General features: G+C 56.9%; 2 protein-coding genes across 5 annotated transcripts; both read right to left on the bottom strand.

The window, feature by feature from the left end:
• Positions 1-4197: 4197 nt before the first annotated feature.
• On the bottom strand, positions 4198-12036 carry LOC136012066 (carboxypeptidase N subunit 2-like). 3 transcript variants are annotated; one of them, XM_065674840.1, is made up of 3 exons: positions 11316-12036; positions 10420-10555; positions 4198-8822 (listed from the first exon to the last, which is right to left on the bottom strand). In XM_065674840.1, exon 3 carries the CDS (start codon positions 8791-8793, stop codon positions 6358-6360), a length of 2436 nt encoding a protein of 811 aa, XP_065530912.1. In that variant the 5' UTR covers positions 8794-8822; positions 10420-10555; positions 11316-12036; the 3' UTR covers positions 4198-6357. The 3 variants fall into 3 exon arrangements, with proteins under 3 accessions (XP_065530912.1, XP_065530911.1, XP_065530910.1); XM_065674839.1 differs by having other exon boundaries at positions 4198-8884; XM_065674838.1 differs by having other exon boundaries at positions 4198-8884; positions 10663-12036.
• Positions 12037-12459: 423 nt separating this feature from the next.
• On the bottom strand, positions 12460-15575 carry LOC136012069 (carboxypeptidase N subunit 2-like). 2 transcript variants are annotated; one of them, XM_065674844.1, is made up of 2 exons: positions 15120-15575; positions 12460-14323 (listed from the first exon to the last, which is right to left on the bottom strand). In XM_065674844.1, exons 1-2 carry the CDS (start codon positions 15129-15131, stop codon positions 12665-12667), a joined length of 1671 nt encoding a protein of 556 aa, XP_065530916.1. In that variant the 5' UTR covers positions 15132-15575; the 3' UTR covers positions 12460-12664. The 2 variants fall into 2 exon arrangements, with proteins under 2 accessions (XP_065530916.1, XP_065530917.1); XM_065674845.1 differs by having other exon boundaries at positions 12460-14293; positions 15120-15574.
• Between the last annotated feature and the right edge of the window lie 180 nt (positions 15576-15755).

The following is a 15755-nucleotide window of genomic DNA, read 5'->3' on the forward strand; positions in this document are numbered from 1 at the left end:
GCCCAGGACCCATCACTCATGCCTGCAGACATACGCCAACCAAATAGTCAATCCTAGTGTCCAATATTCCATCCAGCTGTCCAAATACCTCTACCTCAGCTCCTACAGAAAGTTTACTGTGGATCTTGAGATTTTTCCCCAAAAAATGTTGCTGGGACAGACATGGACACTGGCAGAGGCATCGTGACTCAAGTGGTGCTTCAGGACCTGCCACAACAGGTATGGGTTCCAGCCTATTCACAGCTGGGCTCATTGTGTCACCACGAATTATCCTGGGCAAAAGGAAAGCCCTCCTTCTCCTCCCAGGAGCCCTCCTGGCCTGTTCCCACACCGCCCGGTGTCACCAGCCTAACAGCCAGCATGGGGCTCCCCAGCCACAGTGTGAGCAGACAGGTATCTTTATCCCATCAACCAGGAGAGTTCCAGCATCCCGCTGGCAGGAATTTGTCTGCAAATTTTTCCCCATTGAAAGCAGCTGAGGTGGTCATTTGATTATGGCTGGGGCACTGAGGTGGAGAGACAGAGCTCCTAGAGAGCTGTGCTCCCAGCCCTTAACCTCTCCTCCCCAGCCTGATGATTTAATGCCTTAGTGGGGCACGTCGGCTCCAGCTATACGGCAGTGGGTGGGCATTAAGGGTGATGTGATCGTGACCCCCATTATCACTTGCAATCTAAACAGGGCTGGCTGTGGTTGGGAAGGAAGGAACCTGGCCAGCAGGCACAGGTCCCTCACAGATGCCACTGTCCAGCTGAAGGTGGACCAGGAGGAGAGCAGCTCACCCCTGTCAGCTGTAGCCCTGTGTCCCAGCCTGGGACACTGAGCTCACTGGCTGGAGTCTAGATGGGAATATTGATGGGGACACTGAAAGCCATCACATTCAGCCCCCATCAGAATGCTAAAAGCTCCTGCCATTTTCCCTTTTATATCACAGCTTTAGCAGGAGAGCTCACATTAGCTTTACACATCGTCCTTGGGGAAGTAGCACTGATGGATGTGTGAGATCAGGCATGTGGATTTTCTTTTCATCACTTATGCTGGAGAGGCCTTCCACTCCTAAAAGCATGAGAATGAGCCAGCTCTCGCAGCCTGCTAGTGGGTCAGAGCTGGATTTCACACACCTTGCCTGGGGCAGGGCAGGATGTGGCCCAGAACAGCACTGACTCAGCAGCACTTTCCTCGGGGTTGTACTCCCCATTCCCCCCTGCACAGGGATGGGTCCTCTCCCAGCACATTCCCAGCACAACCACAGGCCGAAAGCCGCTTTCCCATAGAAGTTAAGAGACTCGCTGTGCCTGTCCTTTATTACTCCGGTCTGTTTGTGTCGGCCATTGTGGCCCCTGAGCGTTCCGCACACTGGGTTGTGCAGTCTGGCTGGCACTCACATCAGCATCAGGGATGTGAAGGAGCTCCAGGCGCGGGATCCGCAGCAGCCTTCACATAGACACTTGTGAGCGCTGAGGTTTATAACCCAGAAAACGCGGGCTCTGAAGGGCTCTATCTGGCGGGGCAGGAGGCGTGCCGCCCTGCCCAGAGCCACTTTTATGCCATTGTGCCTTTTCAGCACTGCATTAAGGCAGCCAAAGAAGGGGGATTTTTAATGGTTCCAGGGGAACAAAGCGGGAACATTAGGCCCAACTTCATTACAGAATCATCTGAAACGCTTGAGGAACGTTTCCCACTAATTATCATAAATAGCCGAAAAAAATCTTTCCCTCCCAAAGCAGGTCCCAGCTGCCCCTCTGTGTTTTTTCACCTCCACTTCCAATAGCCTGACCCTGCCCCCACACAAAGGGGAGACCCCATCTCTGCCCCCCCCCCCCCCCAAGGGCTCTAAAGAAATACAAACAGGCAGCAGATTAATAGCACTTGTTTGCACCTTAAACAAACAGGCAACTTCCGCCCCTCTGGGCTCTCCCCGTGCCCAAGGAAGGATGCACCAGCTGGTTTTTCTTGCCCTTGCTCTCATGCCCTGCCCATATCCTGGATAAAAGTATGGGCAGCACCAGGCATGAGGCAGGCAGACCAAGGATGAGAATGCTGGGAGTACCAGCCCTGCACCCCTTTGAGCTCTATCCCCTCTGCCCGCTGCCCTCTTGTTGCCCCAGCTGCCCTGCAGGAGGTCAGGCCCCTGCCCCAGTGGGACATGGCTGCAGCCCTTTTGCAGGAGGGTTGGGAGATGCCAAGGCCAAAGTAGATGAATGAATGTTTCAGTTCAGCTCCTTCCCTGTGAGGCTCGCAGGGTTTCACAGCAAGGAGCAGCCTCACACAGCTGTGAGGATACCATGAGTGGGCATGGGAGGGATGATGTGGGTGAAGGATGGAGAGGGAGAGAGACCACCCAGAGGACACACAGAGGAGTGGTGCTGGTGTTCAAAATCATCACCAGCATTGAGAGGGCACAGCAGCAACACTGAGCAAAGGCTGCCAGGCCATGGTCATCTCTGTCAAGCACAATATGAGATGGATGAATGGACGTACGCTGGACATACCATAGCTACTTGGCTGGTCCTTAGGCTGATACGGATCCTAGCAGATACAGCTGCTTCTGCCAGGGACTGACCCAGCTTGGGTCCTCACCCTGCAGGTCCTGCGTGGCACATCCCACCTCTCCAGGCAGCACTGCTCCTATGGCAGCTGGTGCCAAATCAGTCCTACCTGACCCTCCCCACAGCACACAGAGCAGCCAGCCCCCAGCCCCAAACCCCGCTGGGGCACGCAGTCACAGGAGACATGGGGGCTCAAAACACACCAGCAGCCGGTGAGATGCTGCTCCTGGCACAGGCATGGCATGGCACGTGTTTGGGGTCGGCACAGGAGGCAGGCACCCGGGAGGAAGTTGTGGCAGCATGGCTGTGGGCTGGGGCAGGTTCCCAGCAGCAAGCCGGCAGTGGGACCTGCCCATCAGAGGCCCAGGTTTGCTCTCTGCATGGGTTATTGTGCAGATCCCCACATGCAGGTGTTCATTGCCCCCCTTCCCATCAGCCACAAGAAAGTGCTGTAGCTCACGAGCCCCCTTCCTGCCCATGGGGCTCTCAGGGGCAGGAAGTGGAACCAGAGGCAGGTGGCAGGGACAGGGGCTCCCAGCAGGGCCGATGGCCTGTGGGGTTACCCATCAGTACTGCAGCATGAGTGACAGGGCTGTGGGAACCACATCTCCTCTGCACAGAGCAGGAAGAGAGCCAGCGGCAGCCATGCAGTGCTGGAAACCCCGAGTCCTGGCACCACCACACAAGGACAACACACACATGGTGTCTTGTCCCTGCTTCTAGCTGGCTGTCACCTGAAGCTAACTATGAGGACCACAGGCAGTCACTGCAACTGGGAAGAGGTTTAGCGTCCCAAGCAGCCTGGAGACACTACACAGGATGCTCATCTTTTGTTTTCCAATGCAAGAACCAGTAGCATCCTGTTCAAGGAGCAGCAAGCAGAGGGAGAGCAAAGTGATGTGCTGCCTTATTCAGTGCATGGGCTATCCTGGGTACTCCTCACCACAGGGTGCTGCGGATGTTAAAATCTTACCTGAGTTCAGAGAAACCAGATAAATTCCCAGATTTAAAGCCATCGAGCGCTGCTGAGTGCAATAGCTGGCCTGCAGGGCTGCCCAGGCTGCCTGCAGCATAGCAGGGACAGTGTGCTGGGCTGTGCACTCCTGGACACCTCTCCTGGCCGTGTACCTCTCCGCTGTGAGGAAGGCCTCCTCCCCTTGGTATTGCAGAAGCTGCAGCTCCGAAGCAGCAAACCTGTGCCCCGGACTCCCCGATACAGATCCCCCATGCTCTGCCCCATCCCTGCGTGCTCTCTGGCTGCTCTTGCTCAGCGATGAGGAAACCCAAGCATGTTTCTCCTGAGGCTGCCCAGGGACATCACCCCCAGGACACCCGGCATCCCGCCTGCTTCTCAGCCTTTCCCTCCCACGGCGAGCTAATGGGAAGAGCTGCTAATTCCTTCCAGCACAGCCGTGGCCCTCCAGGGATCAGCCCCACAGCAATGAAAGGAGATGACTCCTGCCTGTGAGCCCAGCCTGGCTCTGGGAACATGGGCGGCCGTATTTTCATTGCAAATTAGGAATCAATCATAGCAGGAAATTCCCGTGCTGAGAACACTCTGGCTATTATTATTTTACAGCACTCGGCAGTGTTCTGGGCACTTAGAAAGGCATGGCGCTAGGGGGGTATTATGGGGCAAATTAGGTTTAAAAGTGGCTGTAGGAATTTTGGCCATTTGGCTTCTGGAGCGGGGTGGGCACAGGTGAAGGCTGCAGGGGCTTTGTGCTGCTGCTTTCAGACACAGCACCACTCTGCAAAGAGGGAACCAGCACGCTCAGGAGGGAACACCTCTAGCCTGACCCCAGCTTTATTAATAACAAGTAATTAATATGAGAGCGGACGTGCTTTGTGTCTCTGAAGACCTTTTAAGATGTGATTATGTTGTGCTAATCTCACCCCGAAGTACTTCCCTGTTTAGACTGCGCTGGGCCATTAAATATCTGAAAAGCCAGCAGAGACCCCCCCTCACTGCCCCGGGAAGTGCTCGGGATCTGTTCCCCAGCAGCCAGGCCCCACTTTCAAACCTTCTAAATCAAGTATAAAGCCGAGCCCATCTGGACTACCAGGAAAACACTGCCTCCCCCCATCTGCCTCTCATTACCCGCCGTGCCAGCCCGGCCCCGCTCCATCCCGCCCAGATGTGCTGCCCCGCGCTCGCCTCCCGTATTTCACAGCCGTCAGCAGGACTTCAAGGAGCAGCCGAAGGGCCTGTAACACTGCACAGGCTCTTAGCAAAGACATATATCCAGCCCCTTAACGCGTAGCTGCAGGCGCATACCCTAACGAAAAGCACCTTTCCCCTTCCCTTGGTCTTGCACCAGGCAGAGAGCTGGGGCACTTGGAACTTACACGCCAGGGGGTTTCTGAGCCATTTCCTCTTTGCCTAGCACATGTCCAGGCTATTGATTTTCAGAGGTTCTCCTCCCTGAGACCCTCTAAAGCCAGGTAGCCTCTATGTTCCGCACCAAAGTCAAGGGCAGGAAGGAGCAGGCGCCAGCAGCAAAGGCGAGGAGCTGGAGATAGACAGACACCTGCACCCCTGTAGTGACCAGGGTGATTAAATTTGGGAGCAGCTTGCCTGGCACAGGGAAAAGTCGACACTGAGCCTAGAGCAAAATAACATATGCAGAGACCCAAACTAAGGAACAACCCCTGTGTTCATTGGCTCAAAAGATCTCCTGCGCTAAAGCTTTCCTGTGACAGTTTCAGCACTTTCTGTGATGGCAGAAAACCCAAAGAAACAGAAAACCCAAAGAAACAGACACTTTTGTTGAAGTTTGGCACCTTCCTAGCTCTGGCGGCAGCCCAGGACTGTGGAGGTGAAGGCACACATCTGCCCTTCAGTTATGAAGGGCATTAGCCCCTTCATCCCAAGATTCCTGTGCCAGTTGGTGCCACGCCTGCAGCTGGGGCTCAGCATCAGGTGAAGTTATGGTATAAGAACCCCGTAGTCAGCCACGCGCAAACATTACTCTCCCAGAGAGGCCAGGGCAGGCAGCATTACAAACAGATTTCAGGGGTATGAGATTTGAGAGGTGAAAGAACAGCAAGTCTATTGTATCATTATGCCACTGCCTGCAGCAGGGCACGCAAACCTGGTCCTACACAAGTCCCTGATGGCCAACACTGACTGGGGACCCCACACTCCATCAAGCAACAGGAATCTTCCATTGCAGGTCACGGCAAGAAAAGCCCCAAGATGAAAATACTCTCCTTGGTAGCCCTTCAGTGCACAGCAGAGGTGCAGGGGAGGCTTTTAATATCAGTGAGAAGGAAAGAGAGAAGACAAAGGAAGAGGTCAGAGTGTTGTGATGGACATACAGGCACTGACACATCCGTGATGTGGGGAAGAAGGCAAGGCGTAGGGCGGGAAGCCTTGGGATGTCCTTCCCCAGGGACCACTTGCACCCTGCAGACACCTGTCAGGGATGGAGAGGAGATGCAGGCAGGAGCCCCAAGGCTTCTACGAGGAGGTCTAGCGATGTCTCCAGATGGCAGGGTCCGGGGTCTCCAGCATTTTGGTGTGGTACCTCCAGGGCCACAGGTCACCCTGCCCGCTGTGCTGCCGGTGGCCCTGGGCAGGCGGTGGCAGCCACTGCTTGTGTCGTGATGCCATCTAGTGTCGCTTGGCAGAAGGACCCGTGAGACAGACACGGCGCGCAGCATCTGCAGGGACTCACCCCAAAACAGCCTGGGTGCTGGGACACTCACCCTGGTGACGGTCCGCACTCTATGTCATGCACACGCAGTGGCTCCAGACCGCAAAGGAGCACGATGGGCATTGCCCAGGTTATGCAGGGGCAGCGAAGCTCAAAGCGGTGCCCAGGCTTGCTCGGGGGATCCTGGGGCGGCCAGGGCTTGGAGTCTCAGCAGCCTCACCGGTGGCGCTGAGCGGCCCCGGCGGGTGGTGGCCTGTTGGAGGAGAAAGGCGAGCATCCCCCAGAGCAGCGTGCAGCCTGCCTGCAGCACCAGTGCCGCCAGGCCCAGCGCCAGGGACACCCGGCACTGCTGTGGCCTGGACAGCACAGACAAGCCCCAGGAGTGATGGCTGCTGGGGACCCGGGAGGGTGGCCAGGGGCTCGTATGGTCTGGCACCGGGGGGACGGAAGGCACTGGGCACGGGATGGTGCCTGCGGTGGTGGGAGCGTTTTGAGGGGCAGAGGACAAGCCCTTCATGGTGGCATGGTCTTGCTCCCTGTCTGGTACAGGAGCATGGTGGGTCAGGGTGTATGACGCTGTTGGGACCGTGCCTGATGCAGCAGCCCTGGGCGATGGCGAGAGTGCTGTAGGGAGCACTGAGATGAGGGAGATGTTGGGTGTCCCCCATGGGATGGTGGCTGGCCTCTCTGTGGACACCAGAACAGGAGGCATGTGTCTGGTGGTGGCTGTCAGTGGGCTGGTTGGTGCTGGTGTGGTAGCATAAGCTAGAGTGGACAATGCAGGCTCTGAGCTGGTGGTCCCAGGAGGCTGTAGGCTTACGATGGCTGGAGTTGGACACAGGCTGAAGGCCTCCTCTGGCACAGCTGGTGACGGCATGGTGACAGAAGTCTTGTGCGGCATGGTTGATGACAGGGTGGCGATGGAGACCTTTGACAACACAGCTGGTGATGATGTGGTGATGGAGGTCTCAGGCAGCACAGTTGATGGTGTGGTGATGGAGGTCTTGGGCACATTTGTTGATGATGGTGTGGTGAAGGAGGCCTTGGGCAGCACAGCTGGTGATGATGTGGTGATGAAGGCCTTGGATGGCATAGCTGGAGATGGAGTGGTGAAGTGTTGCTGTCCATCTGTTGGCATGGATGGCAACATGGCAGGGGTGGTGACAGGTGACAGCATGGTTGGCAGTGTCATGACAGGAGATGCTGCCAATGAAAGCGTGGTTGGTGCTGCAGTGGGCAGCAAGGTTGACATCTCTTGCGATGACATGGAGGTGGATGGCAAAGATGGGGTAAAAGAAGATGAAAGAGGCTGAGTAGCTGGGCAAATTAAATGTTCACCCCTCAGTGATGCCACTGCTTGCCCTGCCAGCTGGGGTGGACTCTTGCATGACACTTGGGTGGACAATTTGACCTTCTCACTGTTGTTTAGGATCCAGCTGTGCAGGTAGCAGAGGTTGCAATCACATCTCCATGGGTTCCCACTTAGATACACTGAGCTGAGCTTCTTCAAGGGGCCCAGAAGCCCTGGAGGAACACTCTCCAGCTGGTTCTTCCGAAGGTTGAGGGTTTTCAGATTTGGGAGAGAAGCAAAGACCTCATCATCCAGAGCAGAGAGATGATTTGTGTCCAGCTGGAGGTCTGAGAGCTTGCTGAGCCCAGTGAAAGCTCCTCCTGGCAGGGCTGCTAGCTGGTTGTGGGACAAGATGAGTTTGCCAAGAGATGTGAGGTTGACGAAGATGCTGTCTGGAAGCGTGGCCAAACTGTTCCTGCCCAGGTCCAGCTCCCGCAGGTCTGCCATGACATCAAAAAGGCAGCAGGGGAGCTCCGTAATGCAGTTCGAACCCAGAGTCAGAAGCTTCAGCTTGTTTAAGCCAAAGAAGCCCTGAGGTGGGAGAACCCGGATGAGGTTGTTGTCCAAGAGGAGTTTCTCCAGGTGAGGCAGACTCCTCAGAAGCATGGGTGGCAGCGCCCTGAGCCTGTTGCTCTGCAGGTTGAGCTCCAGCAGCCCTGTCTGCCTGTCCAGCAGCCCCTCCGGGAGGTCCTGCAACTCATTCTCATAGAGCCGGAGGACTTGCAGCTGTGCAAGTTTGCTGAAGGCATCCCCAGGAAGAGTCGTGATCCTGTTTCTGGCCAGGTCCAAAAATGTTAGATTGACAAGAGGATCAAAAATGCCTTCTGGAAGAGAAGGGATGGCATTGATGTGCAGGGAGAGCTCCCCCAAACTTCCCAGCCCATCGAACAGTCCTTTGGGGATGTATCTGAGGTGGCTGTCTCTCAGCTCCAGCCTCTGCAAGCTTGGGAGGTTTTGGAAAGTTCCCACAGCTAGTTCTTCTAGCAAGGCACCAGAGATGTCCAGGTCCCTCAGGTTGTCCAAATTATCAAAAGCTCCAGGTTCAATTGTCTTGATCTTGTTGCCAATAAACAAAATCTTGACCAGGTTGGGCATGTACCTGAAGGCACCTTTCCGTATAGCAGTGATGCTGGTTTGCACAAAGATCATCTCAGAAACAAAGGGCTTTGCAATCTTTGGGATCTCTTTGACATCATTTTTTGCCCCTCTGTAGATCTCCTGGTAGTCTTTGGGCATTTCATATGGATCTTCACCCAGGGTTTGATCTTGGCATTTATGGAGATGGAAGCAAAGGAAGAAAAGGAAAAGGAAACGCTGGCACATTGTCCTGAAAGAGGGGTTGCAAAAACCAGTTATGAAGAAGAAAAAAATCTCTTTCTACAGCTCATGAACTGTGGCACTGCACAGCTGCTCAGCTCCCGGGACCCTTCACACATCGTAACTCCTGAGAAAAAGAGACACCATACAAGCCAATATACACTGCATTTACAGAAGTTTGTATCCAGGTTGGTATCCAGGGACAGAGAGGAAGGGAGAGCAAGCCAGCTCGTGGCTTGGCCCTGGAGGCACTCCAGGAGGAACAAGGGCTGGACTGTCTGTTCCCTGTCCTTCCTTCTCCCACGTCTGGGCTGTAGCTCAGCATCTGTTCGTGTGAAGAAGGCACAGTGCTGCTGCCCATTAGCACTGCCCCAGTGGGCCTGGTTACTCAAGCAGGGCAACAGCCCATTCATGCAACGACAGAATCAGACAGCCCCGTGCTTGTTAATGAGGGATCAGCAAGCGTCCCGGGAGCCAGCCAACACCAGATGACCTTGTTTACTTGGAATTCCCACACTGTGCTGGATGCACTTGCTATTTCATTGCTACTTTTCTCAGTCCAGGGGTCATTTAAAATACAGCTTCTAAGCATCTCCTTTTCACGATTCGTGCTAATTGCATTCTATTTTAGCCTTGGTTATGCAGCTCTGTCAGATAAAAAATGGTTAACTTGTGAGCAGCAACCAAGTTTTAGAGCAAGGCTCATTAAAACATTAATGTGAGTCCACAGATGAAGTCTTTAATACCCAAGATTTAGGGCTCTGACCTGCAGTTAGGAAGTGAAGTCACAGATGCACACCCACCAGTCATGTAAAGCCCATCACTTCCATCCAGTCATTTGGAAACACTCAGCTAACACATTAGCTGGAGTTTAATTGCCATGAACATCATACTGGGACTGTAGTTTCCAGCTTCAGAGCCCTGGGTGGGAGCAAGGGAAGGGCTGTGGGTTGCTTCTTGGGTGTCCATCAAAGCTGACCATGAAAAAAAACTTGTGCTGGGAGGGTAGATTTGCTATGAAAAGCTTTTTTTCTTTTTTCTAAAAATGCTGAGAGGTCAGCAAATACAGGAGGCTGAAAGCCACCGGGTTCAAAGAGAAACCCATGGGAAGTGATGTATGTGCCAGCTGCCCCATGGGGTTCCCCAGGCAGAAGACGCTGCTGATCCCTGCCCATCCTCTTCCCACAGAGACTCGGGTGCAGGAGCCGGGTCTGCGGGTGCCTAAGTGCCTGCCTCACTTCAGCTGCAGGAGCAGTGCCATAGGCTAAATGCGTAGGTGGGGATGGCTGGGCTGAGTGCATGGGCATGAAAATAAGCAGTTTGGAAGTGCAAAGCTCTCAAAGCCCTCTCGCACCCCGCCTGGCCGCAGTGGGCCTCAGTGTGGTCCTGTACTTGTGCCACCCTGGGGACACTGAGGGACAGCCCCAGCTCACAGTGCTCAAGCCTCTCCTGCTCCATGCTTCAAGGAAGCCATCAACAGCCCCCCCAAAGCAGCCCCTTCCAGCACAATTTAAACAGCAAAACACAGTGGTTTGCATCACTTACTTGGCTGAGCGCTTGCAAACGAGTCCAGCTGCCGGAGCGACGAGTGAGGCCACCAGACAGGGGTCCATCACCTGGCCAGCTCTTTATCCACAGCCCAGGCGCAGGGCTTGGTTTCATGTGAGGTCAGGGCTGAGGTCTGGGTGGGGAGATAAGGGATGGCTGTGGAGCAGGCAGTGGAGCTGTGCCCCCTGTGCAGGAGGCTGCTGCTGAAACCCCTCAGACAGGATGCAGGCACGTACTCACTAGGTGTTATCTGCTGACGCCACTTGACTCATCACAGCCAGGGAAACCTGAAGATCTCCAGGCCAGTCTGTTTTGTAGCCAATGGCCTCTGCAGCCCAGTATATCCACCGGGATAACCCACCAGCTTCACCAGCACCACCCCCACTAACACAACAGAAAGGAGATTTCCTATTTGAAGCTCTTATTAAAAATATTCTGCTGCTTCCTCCCTCAGGAATTAGCTTACATAGCTAAAGGTGCTTCTCTGAAGCCATTTGTTTAAGCTTGGAGCAGGGATGACTTTTGTGGCAGGACAGGTACACTGACACCCAGATCCTCGGCTCAGCGCTGCACCTTCACACCTCACTGGCCTCAGGTCTGGAGCTATGTTGTGCTTTCCTCCACCCTAGCACAACCCAAAGACACCCAAGCCACACTGACACCCAAGGCCCCTGGCTGGTGCAGGGCATCTTATGGAAAGAAGCCTTGTTTGTTGCAAAGACTTAAAATGACATTGCTTCTCAATGGATAATTGCACTAATTGCATTCAAACATTTCTTCATTGGTTTCCACCTGCTCTTATTAAGGCTCAGCTGGTGCTTGCTGGGCTTCGCTATACCTTTCCTGGCAGATTCAAAACCTCTCAAACTCCTGCACATTTTCAGCAGCCTTACCCCTTTCCAGCATCAAAGCCATGTGTGTCCAGGTCCCCACTCACTTGGTGGCAGGTTACTCCAGAGGCTGCAGAGTGGTGAGAGCCAAGGGTGGATGAGAAAGCCCATAGTAGGAGTTTCATCAGCCTCCCCATACCTCAGCGTGGCAGCTGTGCCAGAATCTGTGAAACTGCAGCCAGCCACAACATCCCTGGTCCAGCCTGAGGTGGCCATTCAGTATCAGCTGGGAGATGGCAGCGGAACAGTGGCAGTCCCCTGTGCGGACAGGCAGCAGGGTGGCCGTGCAGGACCGTGTCTGGGGGTGCAGCATCGCCCACCTTCCTCCCAGGAGCAAGGGGCCAGCAGTCCAGAGCACAGTCGGGATCGCAGCCCGCTGCCGGAGCAGGTCGGGCTGGCAGGACACGGACTCTCCGGGAAAAGGGCTGGCAGGGACGCACAGCTCCAGGCAAGGACCCCGGCTGCCCTGTCGGGGCAGGGCCGGCAGTGCTGGCTCACAGGAGGGTGCGTGGCCGGGGCTGGTCGGGCTCTCCCGGCGCTGCGTGGTCCCGGGGCGAGCCGTGTCCCAGCGGCCGCAAGATGGTGCAGCAGCCTCGGGCGTGCGCCTCGCACACACGCACACGTCAATGCACCCACAACACGCTCCTGCTCCCCTAGGGGAGCACCCCCCTTACCTGCCACCCCTGCTCGGGCAGCGCCGCAGGGACTCTGCCCCATCTCCATGGTCCCCGAGCCTCCCTGGGGCAGCGTCCAGGGCTGCGGGCCCAGCCCTGCCGGGAGCGGATGTGACACCTGGTGGTGCGCAGACCTGGGCTGGAGCCCCCCTGCAGCCAGGCAGCCCGTGCCCCTCTCTGGGCAGCACCTGGACTCTCCCTTGGACACCCCAAACCCCTGCATGCCAGGGGGTTAGTGCCAGGCTGCAGCTGGGTCTCTGATGGAAAGGCGGGCAGGAGATGGGCCTGGAGAGCTGCAGTAGGCAGGGATGGGCATGCCAGAAAGTGGCACCTGCACCCTGCCACACCACGCACAGCCCCAGGCAAGTCCCTATTACACCACGGCAACCTTCACCATGTCCTTCAGATACGTAGACAGAGGTAGAAGAACAAAATGTTTCCTCTCTCTGCCATGGTAACTGGTTACACAGAAATAATATATATATTTTAATTATATTTGAAATATACAGGAAGCACACAGCTGGAAGAATAAATACCACTGGCCCAGCTTTTGTGGAGAGATCGGTGACAGCTGATGACCATGGTAGGGGTAGCAGAGCAAGACCAGGTGCTGTTTCCCAGACTGGTTCAGAGGTTTCCAGTGCAAGAGCAGAACAGAATCAGGTGCCTGCCCGAGCTCTAGGGCTCAGTGGGAAGACCTGGAGATGTGGCCTCATCCCCACTCTGTGCGGTGACCAGCACATTGACCTGCAGTGTGCCACAGCGGGAGTGCAGCACCCAGGCACCCTGGTACACCGGGCCCAGCCCCGCTGCCTGCCTGGGAGGAGGGAGGAGAAGGCTGAGCTGCTTGCAGCTCGTGGCATCACAGGCCATGCTTACGGTGCCCTCGGGGTTCCGGTAGGTGCACTGCCCCGGACCATGCTCCCCGTCCCAGCCCTCCTCCGGGGGGACACCCGGTGCTCCCGGGCACTGCAGCTGCCTGTGGGGGACCTCCAGCAGGGACCGTCCCTGGAGAGCGGCTGGGCTGGCACAGGAGGCCTGCGCATGGGTGAGGGGCTCGGCAAAGCTCTGGAGCCAGCTCAGGAGATAGGCAAGGTGGCAGTCACAGGCCCAGGGATTGCTGCCCAGCCCCACTCGCACCAGCTCCTCGTTGGCATCAAAGAGCCCTGGAGGCAGGCGGGACAGGCGGTTGTGGTCCAGCACCAGGGCAGTGAGGAGGGGCAGCCCGCTGAGCAGCCCAGCCGGCAGGCTGGAGAGGTTGTTGTGGCTCAGATGCAGCGTTGCCAGCTCCGCCAGACCCTGGAAAACGCCGGCGGGAAGGTGGTCCATGGAGTTGTATGACAACGTCAGGGTCTGCAGCACAGACAGGTTGGCAAAGAGTCCCTGGGGCAGCATCTCCAGCTCATTGCGAGCCAGGGAAAGGTGGAGGAGGCGAGGGGTGCCGGCGAAGAGGGTGGCAGGCAGGGTGGCCAGGCGGTTGCCCTCCAAGCTGAGGACGGTGAGGTTGGGGAGATGAGCGAAGATGTCAGGGGGCAGGGTGCCCAGAGCGTTGTGCTGCAGCTGCAGCCGCCGCAGCGCGCCCAGCCCCTCAAAGGCGCTGGCTGGCAGCTCCTCCAGCCGGTTCCCATCCAGGTGGAGCTCGGCCAGCCGGCCCAGCGCCCCAAAAGCGCCGTGGGGCAGCCGCGCCAGCAGGTTGTCACTGAGCCTGAGGAGGCGGAGGGCGGTGAGGGGAGCCAGCAGCCCTGCCGGCAGCTCGGTCAGGACGTTCTGCGAGAGATCCAGGGTCTGCAGGTGCCGGAGCGGGCGGAAGATGCCGGAGGGCAGTGCCTCGATCCTGTTCCCCGGCAAGCGCAGGTCCTGCAGGCAGCAGGCAGCAGCGAAGAGCCCTGGCTGCAGGGAGCGGAGGGCATTGGCACCCAGGGAGAGCTTGCTGAGGCTGGGCAGACCCGCCAGCACCCTGGGGCTGACTGCCGGCAAGGGGTTGCCTGACACCTCCAGCTCGGTGAGGCCGGGCAGCCCCTGAAAGGCACCGTCCTCCAGGTCCTGGATGTTGTTGTTGAGGAAGACCAACTTGGTGAGGGTGGTGCTGGAGCCCAGAGCGCCACTGCGGACACTTCTGAGGGCCGTCTCCACAAAGAAGAGCTGGGTGGCGTTCCCTGGCAGGCCCGCTGGGATCTCCCGCATCCTCTCCTCCGAGCAGAAGACTTTGGAGGTGTCATAGCACTGGCAGCTGGAGGGGCAGGGTAGGGGCAGTCCCCTCACGGGCAGGAACCCCAGTCCCAGCAGCATGTAGACCACCAGCCTGCACTGGAGAAGGAGCCGAGCCTCATCCCCTGCCTGAGCGAGGCAGAAATCTGTACCAGCAGGCAGGCACTGCTGAGGAAGTGGCTTCCACGGCCAAAAATGCAGCAGGAGCAATCTCTGGGGCACTGCCGGAGTGGGCAGCTGCCTGGCCATGGGGGCAGCCCTCCAGCCCCAGCTGCCTGCACCGCTCAGTGCTCCCCTTGCGGGAATGGAGAGTTCTCCCCTCACAGACCTCCCCCTGCCTGCTCCATAGGGAGCAGGCTCTTACCCTGAATCCCAGTCCCACTCTAGCCCACCCTGTCACAACAAAGGTGGTGCCACCCTCACCAAAGGTCCTCACATCCTTTGGGAGGAAGCATGTGAAGCACAGGGTTTGCTGCACACACTGGCTGATGGGGACAACGCTGAAGGGCTGCCCTGCACTCAGCGACAAAAGAAGCAGGCTCCACCAGCTCTGTTTCTAACTGCCCATCAAGTACTTCATCAAACCTGCCTGAGGGACATTGAGTTTGACCAAATGCCTGTTCCCAGTCCATGGGATTCACTCTTTGAGGCAGTGGCCTCCAGATCTCTGCCAGTCCATCCCTACTTGGGATATATTGCCACTGCTGCTGCATGACAGGGGATGCTGCCCACCCCCAGCAATGCCCACATGCAGACAACACTCACAAGTGGGGCTATCCTGGACTTAGTTGGTGCTCAACAGCAGTGTTGGGCTTGGCTTTTCCTTTCCACTTTCCACCATCCCACTTGTTTTCACCAGAGCCAGCAGTGATTTCCACCTATCCCAGGCCCCCCACACTAGCAGAGTGGCACGGCCACCACTTACCGAGTGTAGCATCGTGGAGACTACCACGGAGCCCGCAGCGGGTTTGCAGGGAGGCTGCTCCCCAAGATGGAACAATGTTTTCTGAGGCAGATGGGAAACCTGCAGGGAGCTGTTCCTGCTGGGGCGGAGCTGCCCCTCGCTGCTTATCGGCAACAGCAACCGGCGTCCTTGGAGCGCTTCAAAAAATAACCCAGCCACAGAGGGATGGGAGGCGAGGCCAGAGTCAGCTGCCGGTGAGCATCCTGGCAGGGAAGCGGGGTCCCGGCCCCGGACATCCCCTGGCCTGGGGATGGTGGCAGGGTGCTGCTGTCACAGTTGGCACTAGTCCCACACCAAGGTCAGCACGCTTGATTCCCCCTGAGATTTCCCCTAGACATTATGAAATCTCACTGGGAAATAGTGCTAGCACATATCTCTTGCATGAGAAAGGGGACCAGGCACAGCTTAACAAGGCAAGGCAATGCCATGGGGAGGGGACCACCCTGGACCATCACTTTGAGATGCATCATGTGTTTTGCATCCCGTGAAGTGCACCAGCTTACCATGGGATGGCCAGAGGGGCCTGTGGACCAGCTGGATTCCCTGGGAGCTTGCAATCTGCTTAGGAGAGCAGCATACACCACCGTGAGGGCTGCC

Source organism: Lathamus discolor, chromosome 3, assembly GCF_037157495.1.
Source record: "Lathamus discolor isolate bLatDis1 chromosome 3, bLatDis1.hap1, whole genome shotgun sequence".
Taxonomy (NCBI): Eukaryota; Metazoa; Chordata; class Aves; order Psittaciformes; family Psittacidae; genus Lathamus; species Lathamus discolor.

Coding starts and splice junctions, on each gene's coding strand:
- LOC136012066 (XM_065674839.1), bottom strand. CDS start 10,487: ATGGACCCCTGTCTGGTGGCCTCACTCGTCGCTCCGGCAGCTGGACTC. Junction 8,885..10,419: donor GTTTGCAAGCGCTCAGCCAA/GTAAGTGATGCA, acceptor CCCCTCTTTCAG/GACAATGTGCCAGCGTTTCC.